Source organism: Daktulosphaira vitifoliae, unplaced genomic scaffold (assembly GCF_025091365.1).
Source record: "Daktulosphaira vitifoliae isolate Bord-2020 unplaced genomic scaffold, ASM2509136v1 Scaffold_4, whole genome shotgun sequence".
In the NCBI taxonomy this organism is placed as follows: Eukaryota; Metazoa; Arthropoda; class Insecta; order Hemiptera; family Phylloxeridae; genus Daktulosphaira; species Daktulosphaira vitifoliae.
Genome location: NW_026099575.1, coordinates 25593356 through 25616636, shown reverse-complemented (window position 1 = coordinate 25616636; position 23281 = coordinate 25593356). Strand labels below are relative to the sequence as shown.

The 23281-nt window shown below is 30.4% G+C and overlaps 1 protein-coding gene and 1 long non-coding RNA gene across 2 annotated transcripts; one reads left to right on the top strand and one right to left on the bottom strand.

Annotated features, from left to right (window-relative positions):
- The first annotated feature begins 8 nt into the window (after positions 1-8).
- LOC126904891 (uncharacterized) lies at positions 9-21361 on the top strand. Its single transcript, XM_050684234.1, has 6 exons — positions 9-313; positions 417-523; positions 16227-16321; positions 17992-18208; positions 20083-20285; positions 21025-21361. The coding sequence occupies exons 1-6, from the start codon at positions 279-281 to the stop codon at positions 21205-21207; spliced, it is 840 nt and encodes a 279-aa protein (XP_050540191.1). The 5' UTR covers positions 9-278; the 3' UTR covers positions 21208-21361.
- LOC126904894 (uncharacterized) lies at positions 12225-23240 on the bottom strand. Its single transcript, XR_007703849.1, has 3 exons — positions 22939-23240; positions 14568-14789; positions 12225-13860 (listed from the first exon to the last, which is right to left on the bottom strand). It is a non-coding gene; the product is annotated as an uncharacterized LOC126904894 (long non-coding RNA).
- Positions 23241-23281: the final 41 nt, after the last annotated feature.

The following is a 23281-nucleotide window of genomic DNA, read 5'->3' as shown; positions in this document are numbered from 1 at the left end:
TCAGCGCCCACAAATTTCTCAGCTTTATCGACCAGTCGGCGGCGCTGTTGCAACCGGCAACCGCCGCCGTGCACCTCACCCCACCACCCCCGCCCACACCATCGCATTCTTTTCTTTTTTTCTACTCTACCGTCCGTATATAATTCTTATTCTGTCGTACGCTCTTTTCATCCTTGTCTTTCCCACATTGAATTCGGTCGCTGACGCCGTCTCCGTCCCTTTTGCAGAACCACGACGCGGGCAACAGGTTATAACGTGCACGAGACGCCGGCTCATGTATGATTTCCAAGCGTTATATCACAGAATTTTTCAGGTAAAGATTTGAAAAAATATATCATTTAACGGCTCAATCAAATATTAAGGTCATTTCCGGTAGAAAATTAAAAAATATCGTGTAAACAAATTTTTATGTATAGGAGCATGTCTGTGTTTGCCGGTCGTATGGACAGACACAAAGGTGTGGTGTTCACATCGACAGCGGTCGAAGACGAAAACCCTGCGGAATTCCATTTGAAGCTGTCGAGTAAATTTTATAATACAAATTTTTTTTTTGTTCCGTGTATGTTCATTCCACTCAAGGACGTCTGTTCAGTGGTTCCCAAATGAGACTTACGTGTACAATTCGAATAGCGACAACGGGCCGTCCGGGTCCGTGTGGGACGGCCGGCAATTTTACAGCGACCGTTGAGGGATTCGAACGGCATAAGCTTAACGATTATTCATTTGTGTCCCTAAAACAGCGGGTCAACACACATGTGTGATGATGGAGATTATACGGCCAGTGTAGACGGTTGTTATTGGATCTCATGACCTGAAACCGGTTGCGGGTCGACCGCCGCGCGACCACTACGGGAAATGCGAGCGTTACACGAGTAGTCTCCCTTGACGATGACCGTTCCATGCAGTATACGCGTGCTTTTATTTCTCCGTCAATTCTTCCCCTTCACTCTTCGTCCATATGTTCTTTCACATTTTTTTTTTTTTTATCATTTATTACCATTAAACGCGCTACTAACATCATTTAACTATGTCAACACGCGGATAAACGACCTTCCGAATCTTTGAAAGATCATTTTCCTCATAACATAAAATATATACTTTTCAGTACTAACTGTACACACTCCGGCCGTGGAAACAAAAGTAAGGCGCGCTCATTAATCATTAAGCGTCACGTACTCAGAAAAATACAATAGTATTATGTATCAAATACAACTTACACTAGCTACACACAGATTATGACTCACAGTTCAAATAATAATTAATAATAAATAACGGCCCGTCGAGTTTAGTAAATTGTATTTTCAAGTGATAAAAAATTGTCTTTATTCTTAACTAACCTGTTCATTTTTCTTGTCTATTTTTGACATTTGATTTTCTTTTATAAGCAGTGTTATTAATACGAAAGGCACTCAAAGACTGCGAAAAAAACTATCGCTCTGGGAAAATGACTATTGAGATACCAAAAACAAAATTTTATAACCCCAACAATTCCAACTAATCGGTACTTCTCTGAAATTATAATTATCATACAGCCCATGAATAATATTTCAAAAACTAAATTATTTGTTTTTTCTTTTGATATTTTTAATGCAATATTTATTTTGAAGTTGTATAATTATCATGTACCGTAATATTTCAACAGCATTGGGAAGAAAACTGCCTTCATATTTAATTATTGGTAATTAATCTAGAAACTCAACCCAACGGCGTTAAAAATACAGAACATTATCTAAACAAACTGGTAACCACAATATTCTTGCTCTTTTGTAAGATCATGTCATAGGACGTTATAATTATGTTGTTAATTAATCAGTATGCCATAGAAACTGTTAGAATAAATTTTGAATACCCATAGTAGTCTTCTGCTTAGTAGACTACTATACCAAATGTGTAAGTACAATATTTAGGAACGATATAAATGAAATAATTTCTGATCTTTTTACTATTTTTCTGGAGATGGACTTATTCTGTGATATATATTCTTTATGCATTTTTCTGTGTCGATGAAAATAGGCCACTATCCAATTAACTTAAGAATGGGCTCTTGACATATTCGTTTATTATTATCAAAATTAAAACATTCATATTGCTAAAATAAATGGGAAATACAATTACTTCTGATATGCACTTTGTATTACTTAAGTAAATGAACTGCTATACGACTTTATTATCTCATTTATTGAAACAAAACTGTACATTCATATTCATATGATTTTCTAATGTATACGATTAACATATTTTTAACGGGTTGCATGTTTTAAATCACTAGAATAATTACTGCGTAACGTATGTGCAACTAAATGTAATAATGAAACTGTAATAACTAAAATAAAGTACTTATCACCGGAAGCACATTAAAAGTTACATAACATATACTTATTTTTTCGTTGCATTGATTATAAGCTCTATTTAAAATAATTATCATAATTCCTTATTTCTATGAAGTGATGTATTGGATTGATTTAATAATAATTTCACTCATTTTATTGACTAAAAGCATACAATACTAAAAAATCGTAAAATTTCGTGTTCTGTGTTATTTTTTAAAATTAGCTCCGTTTTAATTAGATTATAAAAAAGAGAAAATTGTGAAATTGAATTTCAAAATAAACTCAATTTAATAACTTAACAAGATTATTAATGTAATTAATTTAACATGATTATTATTTGCGACGGATTTTAATTATCAACAACTAAGTTATTAATAGATTACTTCGAGTAATTTGCATTTTATTAAAGTGCCTATAACACCTTTTAATGGCTGAAATTTCTTTGATTGCGTATTCTTATTTATCAAATACGAAATTAAAATCGGTAATTGTAAAAACCATACTTATCATAAAAAATGGCTTATAATGTTACTGAAATCGAGTTTTGTCGAAAATTATTGCTTCTATGAGTAATAATTTTCGAAATTATTAATAATTTATTGAACATAGTCAAGAATAAAAATAATAAAATGAAGGTTGGACAAATGGTTTTAACAATTCATGGTTTTTTGATTTTTTTTATTAGCTTAGAAAAACTCGTCTTGAAATAGTAATTAATCCACATTGGAAAAATTAACAATTTTATTTTTATTACGTGGACGTTTTGATTGTTTATTATAAAGAATTTTTCATGAACTATGAAACATTTTAAGAATACTCAAGATTATCGCTGTACTTCTCTAATTATAAAAAGAATCAGATTTGTTATCGATTAATTTATTTAAAAAAATAATAATAATAACACAATTTATCATGAACACGTGTGATTTGTTCAATACATGAAAATATTGGGCATGATTATACAAAAAAAGAAAATAGTTCAACATAAATATGATAAGAATTTTTACACATAACATGATCCATAGCAGTCGAATAAAAAACAAAAAGTAATAATTTTACCAAAAACGTGGTGACAAGTGTTGTGTTTATTTGCAATCATCGTTTTAAATGTCTTAAAGAATCAAATTCAAAAAATGTTGGTATTTCATTGAGTTCACTCCTATGAAAGTATATGAAAATACCAATAAGTAGTTGAGGGTTACTAAACAAATCATTCTATCATCAGCAAGTTTCCTTTGGAAATATTTTATTACTGAATTTAAAGTTTTGTTAAGTCTTGACTAAACTTTTAACTTTCAAGTACCTGACTGCAATATACTGTATACTCCACGCTAAAGTTGCCAATAAAGCTTATTTGTAATATATTGAAACGTCTATCCATATAACGCTGGCGTAGTCTTTATTACGAAACGAAGTCGTTGGAACGGAAAGTTCTTCGAACATAAGTTAGCGGTCGGGTAACCTCACAATTATTTAGCCAACACGCATTACTTGTTTCAAAAATAAACATGACTTATAGTTTTCTTCTATAAAAAGTGGGTAAAAATAATTGTTGATTTTATGTAAATAAGCGTTCAAAATAACACTGTAACATTTATCAAATATTTATATAAATCCCTAAGAAGTAAAAGAAATTTCTCATTTACTTTTGTATATATGTATAATAACAAAAAAGTTTGTAGACTTTGAGAAAAAATCTAAACATAAGTATAGTATATTTATATTTAGATTTTTTATATTATACTATGTTTTTTTTATGTTGGAATTTTTTGACATTTTTTCATTTAATTCAAAATTATTTTTACCCATTTTTTTTATGCATAAAACAAATTGGATTACGATTCTAAAAAAAAAAATATGGGCATTGGTGCATTGCATTTCATGATCAATTTGATTTTTCTTAATCAAGCAAACTATTACTTTAAATAGTAATCAATAATTTTACGCTCGAGTGTAAAAAGGGGAGAAATTGATTTCTTCGTGTTTAAGTCGAATGAAAAAAAAAAATAATAAATTTAATGTATCTTGATAACAAGTTCAAACACTACAAAATAAATATATATATATATATATATATTTGAACCCTCACCCTCCCGGAACGCATTACTCTTGTATAAAGCTATTTCAACAACTTTTAGCTGGAAAATCAAATAAATATTTTGTACTGTAGTTAGTATACACCTCTACCCCAAATGTTTATGTGTACACTTTTTATTTTATTTTTTCAAACTTCATAATCTACAGTTTTATTGAATAAACGAGCCTATTCTCTTGATAATTCCATGAAGATTTTTATGACCGTAAAAATCAGCTATGATATTTTAGACTGCAGTGTATTTTTAATATGTCTTAAGTTGAGCTGTCATAAATAATAACGTTTCTAAGCAGAAATCTGAACTATACCACTAATCGTTCAGTTGTAACGATATAATCCCATAATTACGTTGTAATTATTTTTGTCGATGAACTATGCGTTCCCGTAATTTGATTTCCTATCAAAACCAATACGTTATTACACTTTGATCTACCTTTTTTAACGCGTTGTTTTGTCTCGTGCGTTAAACATAGATGTTACTTTCTACACTATTGTACTACCTATAGAATGTTTAATAACGTTTGACGCGGTTATAAATTTCTTACGAAGACCTTATATTATATAACAGTATCTATATGGTTTTAGTAATTGATGTTTGAAGTAATTTTCGCAAAAATACTACCATGTCTGTTTTTATTGTCCGACCAATCATAAAATTTCAATGTTATCGACCCAAAAGATATATCAACTCAACTCGATGATTTTTTTTTTTAACTTACATACAAACAATCATTTTTGCCATTGAAATGCATTTACAATAGACAAAGGTTTCAAAGTGGGTTTGGCACATTATTGTCGTTTAATTGTTTTGTTATTCCAAGTGTCAGAAAACGACGTTTGTTGTCAATTGCGACCGTTACACTCGAGTAAAACAACAATTATGATAAATATATTTCGTGCGGCTACATTTACCGTTTATTTCTAAAAAATATTTCATCTTCAATCGTCTTCGTTACGTTACGACTTGTTCAAACAATTATGTACGCAATACTCTTTGGCGTGTATCTCGTCGTGGCACTTCCATGGCAGCCGATCAGCTTCTTCGTGAACGCAAAACGATACGCTAAATACACAAATAAGGTATGTGAAGACGGCGTGTCGGACATTACCAGCCATTGCAGTTGTTTCTCTGCCGAGTTAAGAACAAAGCCATTCTAACATACGAATACTATTATATCTGTTTGCGGAATAATATTATAAAGAATATAGTCTTCCAGTTCCGTGTAATATGTCGTTGAACGCAATACGCTAAAGGATTTGCCTTTTTTCGTTAATACCGTTTTCTCGCAATACGAGATCTTTTGGGAATATCTAACCTAAATACCATTCTCTTTCCAGAAAAATGAAATGAAATATTGTCGAACTTTATACGCTTTGTATTCTAAAAGACGGCCGTAGGAAATGGATGTGCGCTATTATTATTATATCATGTAGAAAAAAAATATTACTACTGGTTATCGAGAGTTTCGCGTAGGAGCTAAAACGGATCATTGGCCGTCTGCAGTTGATGGATCTCGTATCTAACATCCTCTTGTGTATCATGACAATGGTGGCATTACATTAAACGCTGCATGTGTCTCTACTCTAATAATGCGCTGACTTGGTTTTTTTTTTTTTCATAAAAATATCGATATTCATGAAAAAAGCAAATAATTCCAATCAATTTCATAGAGAATTGTTTTATTCATTTTTTGTAATAAATAAACCCTTACTCCAGTACTCTTTAAAAGTATACCCAATTTTTTCCATCCGCAATTGTCTCGTTCTAGTTTCCTTCAAACGTTTATAAATTTTCGTTTGAAAATTATCATGGGACAGTTCTTTTTCATTTCGTTCACAAAAGCACGTTCAACTGAAATAATAATATAACTTTCAAATTCATTCTCCACTCGCTATTTTTCATTATTAATGTTTGTATAGAACCTTTTTGAAATATACCCAGTACAGGGTATATTCATAGTTTTATTACTTAAATTCAAACCAAATGTATTTTTTTACTCATATTTTTATTATTAATATATTGACTCAATCTTTTCGAGATTTTATTTTATAATGTTTATAAATACAATTAAATAAAACGCGGTTCGTGCGTTCTTTGAGTTTTTTTTTTTAAATTTATAAGATTAAATTATATAATATTATGCATTTCATTTTCAAACAATTTCGATTAATGGAAAAATATTCGTTTGATTTCTTTAGTCCATTTATATGATAATACGTTGAGCCAAGTAACATATGCTACTTTGAGGTTAGATTTTTATTTATGTATGTAAATTACCACGACAGCTTAAAGAATAATAACTATTGTACTATTATAAGCATTATGATAGCATGCTGAAGTTTTTAATTAAAACTAAAAGTATCCATAGTTTAATAGAGTAGGTAAAACGAATTTATGAAAAATATTATCTAAAATAAATTGTGAAATTTATTTCAATATATACTAAAATATTAATTTACTTAACCAGAATTGTAATTCTATTAAACTGTAGACGTATTGAGGTTCTGAACAACAAAATTAGTATGCTATCTTCATCGTTGACAATCTAAAAACATGTAATATTATCCAGGATACCCTTAAAAAGTAGCTCTTTAAGGTAACTACTCAGAATTTTAGTAGTTGAATTAACAAACTAGTAAACTGGATTTCATGCTGATTTGACGCGTTAATTAGAGAATAACCTATTTTATAATCACATCTACTTTCTAATGCGATCAGAAATTACTTTGCGCAGATTTTAATGAAACAACTGATTGTGTTTTTAACTACATAAAAAAAACATACGTTGAGAATATATGGCATAGAGCAATTTTAAAAAATAATGTTATAAAACATTATTATTATATTATTAAAAAAAAAATGTTATTAGGGATATGACTATTATAAAGCAATGCTACATTAATACTTTACAATATTAAATACATAGAACTTAAATAAATTTGATGTTAGAAATTTTGCCATTGGTATTTCAAAGTTTCAATATCCATATAAGTAACAATAGCACGCCAAGAATGTTGAAATAGAATTTCTGAATTATTATACAAATATGCGTTTACTATCTAGTAATTGAAGGGCTTCGCTCCGAGCAGGCGCATAACCATTCCCTAACAATTAACCGTGACCCTTATTATTAAGTTTAGCATATAATTAGTCGAAAATGTTTACTACTAATAGAATTCGAAACATAGGTCTTGGGCAATATGGAATATTATTATTTTTTAATCTATATAAAATTAGCCGTAACGTGTATTATAATTTGTCTGGAAATTTTTTACTAATAAATTAATTACTGATAACGTTTTCATTCAACTTGTAACACACAATNAAGTTGAATGAAAACGTTATCATTCAACTTGTAACACACAATATATCTTAGCATACCAGACACCATTATCGTTTGTAGTAAAATATGGTCTAATTGTAATTTNTGATAACGTTTTCATTCAACTTGTAACACACAATATATCTTAGCATACCAGACACCATTATCGTTTGTAGTAAAATATGGTCTAATTGTAATTTAATACTTATTACATCGAATATCGTTCTTCAAGGCCTCCAAATAAGAACTAGAAACATCTAAACTTCGGTGCCGTGTGTATAAAAATCCTTAAAATAATGATCGATTTGTGAGAATAAAAATACATACAAAACGGACAAAGTATTAAATTAAAAGATGATATAAATTATGTCTTATTCCTGCTTCTTTTAGGGTGTTCTTTTTGATAATCTTATTATATGAGAATTCGATAAGTAATAAAAATCGTTAAAAAAAATCGACTGCGCAAGGTCATTTTACATGACTGCAATATTGGAACTCTGATAACAGTCAATGAAACCTTAAATAGAATCTTGATATGGGTGTCATTACAACAAGCTGTTATCGCCAAATATACAACTATAGTCTTACACGGTCGTTCATAAAAAGAGTAAAAGTAATTATGAGCTTTCGCTTCTGTTCTGTGGGACTAACCCTCCTTAATTTTGCTCTTCGTTTTGTGTTTCGTGACACACCCTCTGGTATATCGCTTGTTAACAACACTGTTCGTTTCGTCATCGATCTCCCCGTTCTGTTGTGCGGGCACATGTATATATGCATATTGCTGCAACGCGTGGTGATGTAATTCACAATCAAAGCCTTTTTATACCGCAAGGACCTCAGGTTTTCACGAGTAAATGTGTTGTAAATCTTCAATGTGTCTGTTTTAGTAGGCGTCGGGTTATGTCCTTATCTGAAAGCATTTTATAAAATGATTGACTGATGGTTGGTAATTTATTACATAGAGAGAGCGTCGTTGTTCGGAAGTGCAAGTCGTGTGGCAATGACTCATCGACGTCTGTGTAGCCAAGTTTGAACGTTTGAGATGAGCGAGACGGGCGGAGGTACAACACGACCCATAAAAAGCGCGTGTAAGTTTTTTTTAAAAGTCAATTTGAGGTAAGTAAATTTGTAACGCGGTTTCTGAACTTACGCGATTTGCACGTGTCGTTGAACTCATTGGTGAATTCACTGCTGAGTTAGCAGCTTTATATTGTCTTACGGTGTACATTATACAGTATTATATGTGTTCAGCTCGCCGCCCTACCCCAAACAGAGTGCGTATGAGAAAAGGCGGCTAACAGTCGCACGAACAATATCAATTCTGATACGATTTTTGAAATAGAATATTCATCTGCTTAATCATTGCAACGTATTGCGTTGCAAAAAAAAAAAAAAAACGTTCATACGAGTTCTCGTGCATTTCTATGTAGTGTTTTTCGTGATATCGCATTGGGTGCGCACGGACGTCAGCAATATGATCTCTTATTATAGTTCGTAATAAGGCCAAGTGCCGACTACTGGCAATTATCTTCCCTCTGCGTACACGTGCAATTACAAACGTGCAGAGCCATTTTGTATTTTATTCGGTTGAATATATTAAACACTAAAATATAGACGTTGGAGTCGTAGCGTAAAATAAAAGGGTCGTGCGCACAGTGTGCAAGTCATAATAACATGAGCTACAGTGTTGGTGTCGTATAGGTACGTCACAATTTGATTACATCTGATTAAAAACAGAAAACGTGCACATACGGCGTTATGATGTGTACGGCTTTAATTTTTAATAATTTACGCTTTGTTCATGCAAACATTTATTATTGAATTATTTATGGCAGTGTTGTAACATACACACGCGAGTAATCATTTCTAGCACCAGCCGTTGATTTTGTTAATTGTTATTTACTGTAATCGTTTCTATCCACTTTACCGCGTACGGACCGTTTTGTGAATTATCCGGCTCGAAGTTTGAACCGCGAGAAATATTACTAATTGTGGTAGTTGTGAATATTTATCGCGAATCAAGTAACACGACAATGTCAGCTAATTGGATTCCATATTTTCACGCATTTTAACCAATTAGTCGGTTGTTTGGTTAAACTGAAAATCGTTCGGCAAACCAAACAAAACCGTCGGTAGTATTACAACACAATGCGGTATGTGACGACACTTCGGACCCTCCAGCGTGCTGCCCCGCGCCCACTCGTGATCGCAACACCGCCATTTGTGCACTATTATTATTGTGCAGCTAAATATTGTATCAGACAACACCGTCGTCACATCGGATAATAGACTGCACTATATAGTTTCGGGTTGTTCTCAGATCTCTATTATTATTTACGAGTCGTTAACCAACACCACGTGATCTCGCCGCGTTCACTAGCTGAGTGACTAACGCGTTCACACACACGCGCGCACACACATGTCAGTATGTTATAATATATTCTTTATTGTTAGAGTAATTTCCGAGTTTAGCGACTCGGGTGTTTGAATTGCATAACTTTACCGTAGTTGTTACCCCGTGCGTTTGAAAACTATGCGGAAACAACACCGGCTGCCGCTCGTAGAAAGGGACGTACTCGAACGGAGTGAATTAGTCGAATAAAAAAGGTGCGGAGGGGATCAATCAACCGCCGGTGAAAATGTTTCCAATGGAAACTACAGCAAGGCCACAGCGGCGTAAGAATAACAAAAAAAAAAAAAAGAAAATTAATTATTTTCCTGTTGTGTTTAATAGCCAAAAAATTATGTTTTCCGCCGTTGATTAGTTTGATGGAAAAAAGCAATTTGATATAACGTAATACCCCATCGGAGAGGGTAAAGTAATCGGGTTATTCCCAGACTTCATAAATAACTTAGATACTCTTTTTCTGTTTTTTAGGGCTCCATAGAGACGTCCTATTGATCTGGCTTTAACTAGTACGGAGTTTTCGTCTGGGGTAGCTGCCGCTACTGCAGCATCCAGCCCGGTCCTTTTAATACACCACACTCCGTCCATAGGTCACCGCCCCTCCCTTGCCGCATATGTCGTGTTTATGTCATACACGATAAATGCACATATCATACCTGGCCTATCGATGTAGTTATTTTTGATCGAATGCACACTGTCGGAAGTTTAATGCCGCTCGTATTGTGTACGCCACATAAAGATCCATAACGTTTATTTTATAGCGCCCGTGACCGCCATAACAGCGGCTCTTTCAATTATGTATAAACGCGCGTTTATAAGTCATACGGTTCTGCCGTCACACGCGCACGGCGAGGTGGCTCACCTCGACTCGATTTCGTTGCTATCGCCCGACACTACTCCCTACGATCACATACATCACCACTTGGTGTCCACCGGTGCCGTTGCGCTACCGCCAGTGACAACGCTAATGCTTCACCGATTTATATTAACCGTCACTCGGAATGTGTTTACTGAGAATGTGTACAACAAACTACTGCGTTTGCTTATACAAAAGTCAAACGAGAGGACGTGTTCCATAAACGGCAACAGAAAACAAGTTCCTTTCCGTGTCGCCCCGTGTTAGTTTCCGGTATCCGGTCGGAAAATATGATGTATTTACTTTGTAAACCATTTGCTTGTGTATTGTGTTATCGACTGCAGACCGTTTCTTGGCTTTTACGCGGAAGAAATGCCCGCAATATTTTTCTGTCGATTCAAGTATTAAATAAATAAAGCTTTTATGACGTATCTTAAAAATATAACATGAGTATGGCATGTGCTTAGGGTTTTTTTTTATTACTTAAATTTCTGTGAAAATGTCTTTTAATGATGTGACATTTATTTTGATTCTTCGACGAAAGAAAATATTTCTTCTAGTCGTCGACAAGTGTACTTTCATATTACGGGCAATACAAAAATGTATCCGGCAAAAATGATTGCACTTGAGAGCGCTGTAAGGTAAAACAAACTGTAGAGTTCTCCTCTCGTACTCAAGAATGTGAAAAAATCAGTTTAAACTGGAAAAGTTTAAGAAATTTATAGTCCTTCCACAGTTGTACCCATTAAACGTGGACAGTGATATTATTTTAAGAAAGTTTTTCGCTTTGAAAAAGTTTTGATGAATAATTATGTTGTTTTAGGTCTGTTTTTAAATCAAATTTTGTTTATAACTAATCTACATAATGTACAAGTTGTAGGAAATATACTTTATTAAGACGGTGAATATTATATGAAATAACCTGTTACATTTTATGATTAGTTGAACAATCAAATAACTTAATAAAATTATATTTTTGTAAATACGCCTTTTTTATGTCGTATTAAAAAAAAATGTTATTTTCACACAAGGATCCTAGTTGCATTATACCAAGACATTATTTTTTGTTTCTCGATTTTCTGACGAATCAAGAAAAATCAAAATAAACTTTTTTTTGGACTCGAGCCATTTTGTAACTGGACGAATGATACACACATATATCATTCGTCCAATTCAATTAGTACACTAATTTTATTTTATTATTTTTTGATATAATGTAGTGTAACTGACAATTTTTCATTTTTGATGTTAAATATACGATGACTGAGGTCAATTAAGATCTACAAATCATAAAACCCCCGACAAAAAAATTTGGTTCTCATTTATGCGAGTGACTTGTTTATTTTCAAAGAAATGAAAATATTGTGAGCTATTCAATGTCTACAAATGAATTCAAAATTAAATTTAGTTAAAATCATTTATTTGGAAATTAAAATATCTTTTTGTCGTGGATTTTAATTTTTGTTTGCAGATTATTACAAAATTCAGTTTAATTTTAAAACGTTCTTCGTCGAATGTCGTTGTGTCTTGGTCGGTGAGTTTTACTGAATGTATTGATTTAATCATTTTAATTGTTTCATTTTCAGGGACTTAATAGCTTATTTCCCTACAATATGCGCTCACCCTTTGCCGGGTTGCAATATTATTAACCACATTAATTTCAATAAACGCCGTCATCGAGGTAGTGTAGGGCCTCTGTTTTTCTGTCGCGAATGGAACGTTTTGCAAACTGGTGATAGTCAATAGGTGTATTGTATTAATCATATATGCCCGTGTAAGTGCGGTAATAGAACCCTGAGATCCATTTACAACGGGCTGAATAATAATCACTAAAACGATATACTTAATGGAAAATGCTAACGGCGTCGCGTCAGACTGGCGACAGTAATTGACTATGTTGATGAATTAATTGAGAGATCTGCAAGCGCTTCGCTCGTATAAAAGATTCGCCAAGAGAAAAATATTTTTAATGTTATAAAATCGACTTTTTACGTGCTGCCTTGCGGTCCTTGTAGACAATTCTGACGCCATTTTGAGAACCAGGACGAGGATACAATAAAATAAAATAAAAAACGCACCCTTATCAAATGTTTTCGGTGAATACGTGCCTGATGTCTAAAAAATCTGCTGTTTTTTGTGTAAAAGTACATTATATATATAAATATAATACATTGAATTGCTGGAAACCAGAAACTAAAGTTTAACAAACGAACTTGTTTTTTATTATGTACTATACATAATATATTTTCTGGTTTTAAAAACTGACAACTGTGTAGTTATCTGAATAATTATAATTGAAGAATTTTACAAATGATTCATTTGTTATTAGTATTGCTAGAAATTTAACGGTGCGTTATCTTTCGTGGTATTATTTTCTTTTGTAATATAAAAAAAGTGAATTAAATTTTGTACCTGGTGACTTTTCTCGTGAAGTTAAAAATTTTATTACTACGGTCGGCAAACTGTATTAATAATAATAATAATAATTATAATAAATGCTTGTTCACTTGAGAATTTGAGACTTGAGTCTGTTACACACCGTGAGATGATCATAGTTTTAGCAAAGGAAACACTAGATTTAATTTTGCTTATATTTTGGGCTCACTTTTAAATCCTATAAATCAAAAATTGTTTTTGCAGCATGTGTTTTCTTTGAAACTGAAGGAAGCTGAATTTGTCTTACACTTTTTATTACTAAGATATGATTTAGTATTCTTAACGTACCTTATATACTTACCATGAATTTAACTGTCTTCTAAAAGTGCTAAATTGCACTTTAAAAAAAATTATACTTTGCATATAGTCATCTATATGCATGAATATATGATACTTCTTGGTTATTTAGGTACCTATCGGAATATTATAATACTTTTTGTAGATTATTTATACATTATTTATAAAAAATAGTCGATAAAATATATCGTGAGAGTTTTCTAAAAAGTTATGACGTTTAATATTACAAGTTGCAAAAGTTTTTGAAAGTAAAAGAGAAGAACTTTTCATTTTTTGAACTTTGAAAAACTACTAGAATAAATTTATAATACTCAGAAAATGAAATCATTGTTTAATCAATACCTACTCAGGTACACGTCGAAACTAAATTATAAATAACACTGAGTATTTTATGTCATGTTTTTGGCATTTGGTGAAAGCTTGTTAACAGAACTATTTGAAGCTAAAATTATTCCTATGTGTTTGAAAGAATTTTTATTGCAATATATTCAAAAGAAAAAGTCTTGACAGTATAGAGTTCAAGTAATAATAATTTAACTGGTAAAATGTTAAAAATAGATTTTGACAAAATTTACCGAAGGTACAAAGATAGGAACTTTTCATGTATTTCAATCGAGATCTGTGTAAATATCATTTAAATGTTTTACATAATAACTAATTTTGCATAAAATTAAACTTCATGCCTACTCTTACTTACTCTTAGTAATTGTTTTTTTTTTTTTATTAATGCTGATTATTAGGTTATTGAAGTGCAAAAAGAATCTTCTCGAAATTATTCTTAAAATTACTATAGTCTAAAATAGTTGTAATATAATATACTCACGTTAAAATTGAATTACAGTAATTTTGTTGTACAAGTCATCGAAAATATTTTGCTGAGTAAGACTGAATTATATTTGTTTAGCACACATATCAAGATTCAACCGTTCCGTCTTTGAACGGTAGATTAACATTACATTACGCAAAAAAATGTTTTACTGCACTTGAAATATTTACAAAATAACATCATAAACACTCGAGCCTGAATAGATATAGTGCAGCGTTTCTGAAAAATACGATTAATAAATTTTAATGATTTTTTTTTTTATTACCAGAACTCCGTCGATATTAATTTTGAATAAGTTAGTTTTTGCATTTTTTTTATAATTCTTTCTATTTTCTTACATTACATTATTAATTTCAATTGGATTACAATTAAATTCATGAATTAAAGAAAAACGTAATTGTTATTTGAATATTATTATAAGTATTATTATAACTATAAGTAGTTGTAATGATACAGTTGTGATATCGATAACAATAGTTAACTAAGATAATTGTTTTTTAATAATTTGTATAATATTTAAATTGTTTTAATTAAGTACTAGTATTAAAATTTTTTATCGAAATTTAATAATGCATAAGGGTAGCTGAATAAATTACATAATCGTTGTGGACTAAATTTAATAACCCCAAAAAAATGTTCCTATTTGTTGAAACGTTTATCATCTGCATAGTTATTAAAAACAGATGAACTGACTAATTGTATTCCCAAGTGAATTGATCACAAAACACAAAACGCTTGAAATTAAAATCGATCTGTCAATTATTAAATTTTCATGATTTAATTAGAATTAAATAAATAAATGAATGATTTATTTAAGTATCGGAGCAGAAAATTGTTATATTATAATAGATAGAAATAACACAAAAAAATTGGTAATCAATGTGTTTTTTTATATTTATAATTGAGTATTTTAATTTCTATGCCACTTTAATATGAGTACTGAACATTTATTAATTTATTAGCATTTTAATATTTCAAACATTATTTTTTTTAACTTGCTTAACATAAACAATAAAATGCCAGATTATTAATATCATAATCCACTAATCATACCCCAGAGATTTATGTACATAAATAATATATTGACAATTGTCATACACGCGGGAATTTCGGAAAATTGGCATTGCTTTCATATATTATTATTGTATAAAAATATATTTATTTTTATCATGAAAAAAGGTCACGCGTTACGATTTTTTTATTTGGAGAAAATTCCATGGTCCGCCAAATGGATTTATATATTAGTATGAATGATAAAACTTTTATTTTATTCGTAATATCGACGTTTGCCGGAGCCACTTGCAATCCGATCCATTGGCATAAATTTGAATGCGAACCGTCAAGTTAATCTGTGATTTATTTGCCAGGCGTGAGAGAGTATGCGCGTTTGCCCCCCGGGAATCTGTGCTGTGCATTAATCCTCTGCACGCCTCCCCCGAAATTGAACTTCACCCCCTTCAATTTGGTAGTTGTTGTTCCGCGTGCAAGTTTTTTTTTTTGTTGTTCGCTAAGCCGTTCACTCTTATTCTCTCCCCTATTCTTGCGCTGATACCTACGCGCACAAGGGTCGTTGCTCTACCATATGGGGCCCGGACACGTCTCAAATAATAACGTGCTGTGTTTAACACGTTTTCAAAAAACCATTACTTTCCACAGGGTCTCTAATTAAATGGTCGGAGGATGAACAGGTGCACTTAGCGTGGTTCCGGGTGGATCGTCAACATGCGCAATGGATTCCTGAATTGGCCCAAGTGAGTATTTACAAGTACATGTAGAAAACCATGACGACGTATTAAATCTTTTTGTAAAAAGCTCGCCGGTTGCGAAATACGCCCAAACTTTTATCATTGCAAAAGAGTACAAAATCGAACATAAGTACTCCTCTTGATACGACAACACTTGTTCGTTTTGTACATAAGGACAGAGTCGGATTTTTCAGCAATTTTTTAGGAGAAGCAAATTCTCAGTGACGACAACATAGGCGCTACCTGAATAAAATTTTAGATGATGCTAATTGTATTTCCCCTCATCCTAAAAATTATACTAAAAATAAATATTATTTTCTACTTTTTTAGGGAGCTAATTCGAGAAGTGGAGGAACAAGTCGCCTTTATCTTTACATATTTTCATCTATGAACGAAAAATATTTTTCAATATAAGTTTGTTTTTATAATTAACTATAACAAAAAAAAATACAATTAATTTTTGTAAAATGTATTTTCAAGGATTTTCATAGTAAATGCGATCGTGAAAAGATGATTACAATTGATACTATTTTAATTATACTTTTTTCAATATAATAAAAATATAAAAATATATAACAAATAATATAAATATAAATATAATATAAAAATACATTTTTTCTCACACTAAAAAATATTTTCATTATATTGTATACGTTATTTTCTACATATTTGTGACCTAACCCCCTTAGCTACTCTGATAAGTCTATGCATTATTATAATTTTTTAAACCAATTAAAAAATGGTGGTCATTTATTCAATTATACTAGTTGAGTCTGCCCCCTCTACACACAGACAATATTTGCAATTACTGGGTGCCCTAATGTTCAAAACGCTATTAAGTCCATACGCATTAATCGTTTTCCTCGTAGAAAAAAATTATGTAATATTATAAACGACCTATGAGTTATTTTCAGTGTTACATAATATTGTTTTTTTATACATTATACGTACACATTTATGGGGTAAACATTGTCTGTTGTATGGATTATTAAATTGGAGAACGAGCTTTCGTAGAAAATGTCAGGTTTATGTGAAACAATTGGACGTATACAACGTGTAATGTTTAAAAGCCTACTAAAACCTCTCTAAAATACTTAAATTCTATGTTTTTTCCGTTTTAATGTTTTTTTTTTTTTTTTTAACAAAGTGTTTAAGCTAGTTCGAAAATACGTTATGCGTTAGGTGCTCATATTTCTTATTAAAATCTATATATAAAATTCGTTTTTATGCCTTTTGTTTATTTTTCCATTATGTATGCCTTATATTTTTCAAACTTGGAAACTTACAGCATGTGACATGTGCGTAGTGCAGGTTTTTTCTATAATTTTTCTCATGATAAATGTATATATTTCATATATTTTGATGTATATATTACAATTTAACCGATATTTTTTATATGAAATAATATGTCATGCTAGCTACCAAACCGAAAAGTAATTCTTTATGGTTTACATACACGTCCTACTTAGGATTTTCTGTTTTGACGGGTGCACTTTTTTCCATTTATACACACATTATTATATATCTTAATGTGAATTCTTATTGCATTTGGGGGGGCTTTATGAATTTCTCAGTCGTTTTGTGCAACGCGTATACGTTTTTTATTATGTTTTATTCAATGTCATAACACAACTACATGTAATAATAATGCCTATTGTTCTTTCAAATGGTCGCAGAACGATTTCCGATTTCATCGAACTTCCCCGGATGGGAACGAGCTGTGGATGTACAAAAGGCTGAAAGGAAATAATAAGAAGGAGGGCGTCGTTGGAGTAGGCGCTCCCCACACTTACACGGGTGCGGGTGGCCTAGTGATTCGCGACGACCATCTGTTAGTTGTCAAAGACCATGGACTACCACTTTGGAAGCTGCCCGGTGGCTACGTAAACCCTGGTATAGTATTTCTTTATACATTTACATTATTGGATTATTATTTATATATATAGCAATTGCAGTTTCGTTATGTTTTTTGACTAGTTGTTTGCACAATCCGTGTTTTGTTCGATCACGGTTCAGTGATGCATAGGTATTTCGTAATAGGAGAAAACGAATGATCGAACGTGCATCACGTGCAGTTTTATAATTGATACTCTTTTGTTATAATCCATATTATTTAAAAAACACCCAAACTGTACAGAGATTATTTGGGTCAATAAGTTCAGGCATCGGTTGTCACGTTAATTGATCAATTCCAAGTGAAATTACCAACACTTAATATTACAGATAAAACATTACACGGTTATTAATTCTCAGTGTCTGTCCATAAAATTTGTTCTCATCATTTTCACCAGTTATCACCTCGAGGGGTGTGAGTAAAACAATGCATACAGCAACTTGTAATCAATATAATGATCTGTGATTCTTTTATTATTATTACTGTTTTCCATTAAGAGAAATGTATTATAATGTTTTCCGTTTTTCATTTGAAACGCTGGACGCGGATGCGACCCGTAGTTTTTTCATGGTATTCATTCGTTTTCAATTTACATAGAAATCCGAATTCCCATTACTTGTATAGTGTTTTCAGTTTACCAAGTTTTTACCTGACACGCAAATAGCAACAATTTGATGTGTTGGACAACATTGCGATTGTGTAATTATGAGCCACGTACAGTTTGACAAGAAATAATATATCAAAATTGGAATACATGCATGTTTAGATTACATTTTAGTAACTTGTAACGCTAACAACAACCTAGCCCATTATTTTGAATTTCAATTATTTATAAATCGTACACTTAATCATATTTTACTGTAAATCATGTGAAATGTACATGTGTTATAAAAATTAAAATCATACCGAATATCTAGTTCACAAATTACTATTTTTTAGTAATCACAAATTCAGATTTTTACTGTTTTTGCATGATTTACGCCAGTCACATTTATAAATATCTTCATTATATTTTCTATTATGACATTTTATACATTTTTTCGCTAAATAAAAACGAACAATAATAAATAAATGGGAATTAGATGTTCTTTAATGTTAAAAGTATTTTTTATAAGTTCCTATATTGGTTAGGGATGTGTTTATTTAAATACACTTTTATAAACAAAGATAATTCCTAGGTCCTTCTTTAATTGTATAAAAACATATACTTATTTTCTTTATAAATAATACGACAATTACTTTAAAATTTTTTTTTTTTTTTTATGAGATTTATATTGTTTATATTATTAAAAAATTATTTTCTTAATTTTTAATAAAATATATAGTGTAAAAATTAAAAATACATTAAACATATTATAAAATTAAAACTAAAAAAATGACTAAAAAATCGCGGATACGTATTTGGGAAACACAAACATGTTTGTGATTAGCGTTGATAATGGTAACATTGTTTGCGAAATACGTATGCTTGATTTTTAGTAATTTTTTTGTGGCCTTATGAGTTAAATATTTCTTAGTTTTAAATTAATAATATTCTTAATATAGTTTTAATTTTGAATGATTAGACACAAGTGATCAATTTTTACTATACGTATTGCATAAATAATTAATTTCTACATGCTTGAATCTTTAAATGTACCAATATTCAAACTTAATTATGAAATAAATATATTTTGAATCGATTTCTGATGAAGTACTAATGGTTTATTATTCGAATAAACATTATAAAAGTGTTAGTTTTATTCATATTGTTAAACAAAATTTATTGCCACTAAAAAAAGTTACTTGAAAAATTATTATTGTTACAAATGTTTTCAGTCATAATAAATTTATATTGATATTAATAATATGTTTTTCCGTTGTATTCGGACAGGAGAAAATATAGGTAATGCTGCAATTAGGGAAGTGTTGGAAGAAACGGGTGTTCAATGTGAATTTGAATCTCTGGTGGCGTTCAGACACGTTCTAAGTGGTAGTTTTGACTGTGCTGATCTGTACTTTGTCACGAACTTGCGACCTCTGACCGAAGAAATAGTCATCGACGACGACGAGATAAAGGAAGCACGATGGATGAAGGTGATTTAAAATATTTCGAGGGAAAAAAATTGTATCATTAACTCGACAATCGTCTCGACCGGTCTCCGTAGATTCATGACATTTTTTTAATAACCCTCAACCCCTTGTAGTTCTCTTTCTGACGTTGAAATTCGGTTCACGGTGGCCGATAGTAATCTATAGAATTAAGTCCTTTTTAGGCTTGTTATCTTCTCTGACTTTTGCTATTACCACCGTAGCAAAGGAAAGGAAAAGTTTTTATCGCATTATTAGGGTGAAAAAAAGTTAAATAAAGACTACATTTTTGTCGACGGGGTCGATTTATTAAGAGACAATTATTCTAGTCACTCAGATAGTGGAATTCTAATGATACTCGGTGTACTTTGAATACGATCCGTTTAAAAAATAATTAAAATATAACTTTTCCACTATATTCTATAGATACTCTTAATTAAGATTTTGTCTTTCAGTTATTTAGCATTTAACGGTAAATCAAAATAAATTAATTGACCTAAAATACCCGACAGGATACATGCACACTGTCATTACATTACTAGTAATTTTGTTACACGTACAACCTACATAGAATTTATTAAACAAAATTGAATTGATTACAGATAATTTACAACAAACTTAGAACGTTTTTTATTGTTTTTATAAATAAAGACGTATTTATGATACATGTTTTTTCTTTTCTTTTTATATATAATACTATTTTTATAGTTGTAATTTTTTACATTATAATTTTTTTTTTTTTAAGTTTGAAGATTTCTTGGTCAATCCAGAAGTAGGTGAACACAGTCGATTGTTTTTAAAAGTTTATTTGGAAAACAAAAAATTAGGATTGGGACTTGAACATAAAAAAATGGTGCATCAGCTGACCAACAAGGAGTTCATAACATACATACCAAATAATATCGATTTCAATTTGAGGAAAAAATAATAATTTTTTAAGGCTTTATATTAGCAAAGTATTGGTGTTGGTTCTGTGGTTAATGTATACGTAAATGGATTTTTTGAAATACGCCTAACATAATTACTGTTATATTTTATTTTATTCGTATTAAATATGTTCAATAAAATTTGGTTATTTTTAATTAAGACATTTTTTATATGCAACTGTGTTAACCGAACGTAAATAAAACCGGTTAAACCATTTTATTTACATAACTATAATTATAAGGAAGTATCGAATAGACATACTTATCGAATATTTTCGTAGGTGACACGGTAATGTTATGAATTTTAATTTGAGTGGTTAAACTTAAATAATGTAATGAAATTTGGTGCAAAATTAATAAAGTTTATGGCGGGAGGACAATGAAATACTTAATAGCCATGAAATGATTGCTGGCAGATACATTTAATAATGAGCCATCAAAACTTATAATAGTCTAACAAAAGTAATTTTGTTTTATTTCTATTATATAAAAAAAAAAATTACCCATATTTCAATTAAGTTACTGTTTATTGCATAGAGCTAAATTAGTTTTACACCCAACAACTGGCCGTTAAATCAAATAGCAGCCGAAGGAAGTTAACGTGCACCAGTAATTAAGAAATATGTGTTTAAAAACTGTATTTAAGACGTGCACTAAATAATTACGATCCAAGTATTTTACTACGTTATCTACTGCAAATTTTACGGAAACTTGGAGTTCTTTTTCTATTAAGTATTTTCATTGTCTTGCTATACGATTTATATTTAATTTTCTCGTCTCCCTCGTGGCACTGCTATTAAATCAGCTATTATAGCTTTTAACGTTTCGTTTTCCATTCTCTTCAAAATGCAATTTCGGTAATTTTACTAATGTTTTGCTCGTGGATATACTTTTAATAATGTTAATGTGTTAAGCGTTAATGTTTTACCTAAGTATATATTGCGCCTCCATGTCTACTGTTAACAATAAAATATCGTTTAATGATATTAAACGTATTCATCAAAGTATTTATTTGACAACAAAATATTTTACATAAATTTTAATTTCCCAAAAGCGAAACGTTTCCAACATCTTATACTGACATTTATCGTGTTATACCTTTTAAAAATGCAATAAAAAGATTTTATCTCCTATGCAGCAACTGTTTGTCAAAAGTATAAAGTTTTAAAAATTTCTGTTTAAAAATTAACTCGAGACGTAAAATTTTAAAAATAATAAACATTTTTTTAAGAATTATTTTATCATAATTATTTATTACGGAAAACATTGCGTCATAAAAAATATATAAATGATAAGTTTTTTAAAAATATAAAAGATTTATTAAAACTCCAATGTATTTTAATCGATTTAACTTTTTTTTTTTTAAGTTTTAGTGTATAAAAGGTTTTTTCATGGATTTCCGTATTTTTAATTTAATGCCATAGAATTTTTTTTTAATTAATAAAATTATAACTAAATATTAACCACAACTTATTCTAATTTGTTTTTATGAACCTATTAAAAATAATCATAATACTTGAAAACTTTATAAAAACATTAACTAATTTCTAAATTAAAAATAACACTAGTAGTACTGTATATGAAACCTTGGTAAGAATATCAACTTGTTCCTAGTCATAATTATATATTGTACGCATTAAAAAATATATATACCTATAAGTAGATTCATACAATTATTTATGACTATAACTGATTAAGTAAAATAATTACTACTAATTTCAAATCATATTTACCAATAAAATATTCGAGTAGATATTTTCTTCAATATTAAAAATGATACATGTAAATTAAAAAAAATAGTGCTCTACGAGAATTTCTATAACTGAATCACTCGTCCAACATAATTTAATACTTCTTTTTAATTTTTTTATATTATGTGAGTACAATTTTTAGATTATTGTTAATAGCGAGAAATTCTTAAATTATTACTATAGTTAGTGATTTACCCATTTCTTACAATCTAATGACGAAAGGCAGAAATTTAGATAAAGGTATACTTGGAATACTTATATCTACATAACAACTTCGTCAATATTAATCGTTTATCGCCTTTATAATTTATGTTCTTATTTATTG

Bases quoted from the DNA above. Each gene is read 5' to 3' on its own strand.
- LOC126904891 (XM_050684234.1), top strand. From the start codon at position 279: ATGATTTCCAAGCGTTATATCACAGAATTTTTCAG. The intron at 16,322-17,991 runs GTGAGTATTTAC...AAATGGTCGCAG, and splicing joins GGATTCCTGAATTGGCCCAA to AACGATTTCCGATTTCATCG. The intron at 20,286-21,024 runs GTGATTTAAAAT...TTTTTTTTTAAG, and splicing joins AGGAAGCACGATGGATGAAG to TTTGAAGATTTCTTGGTCAA.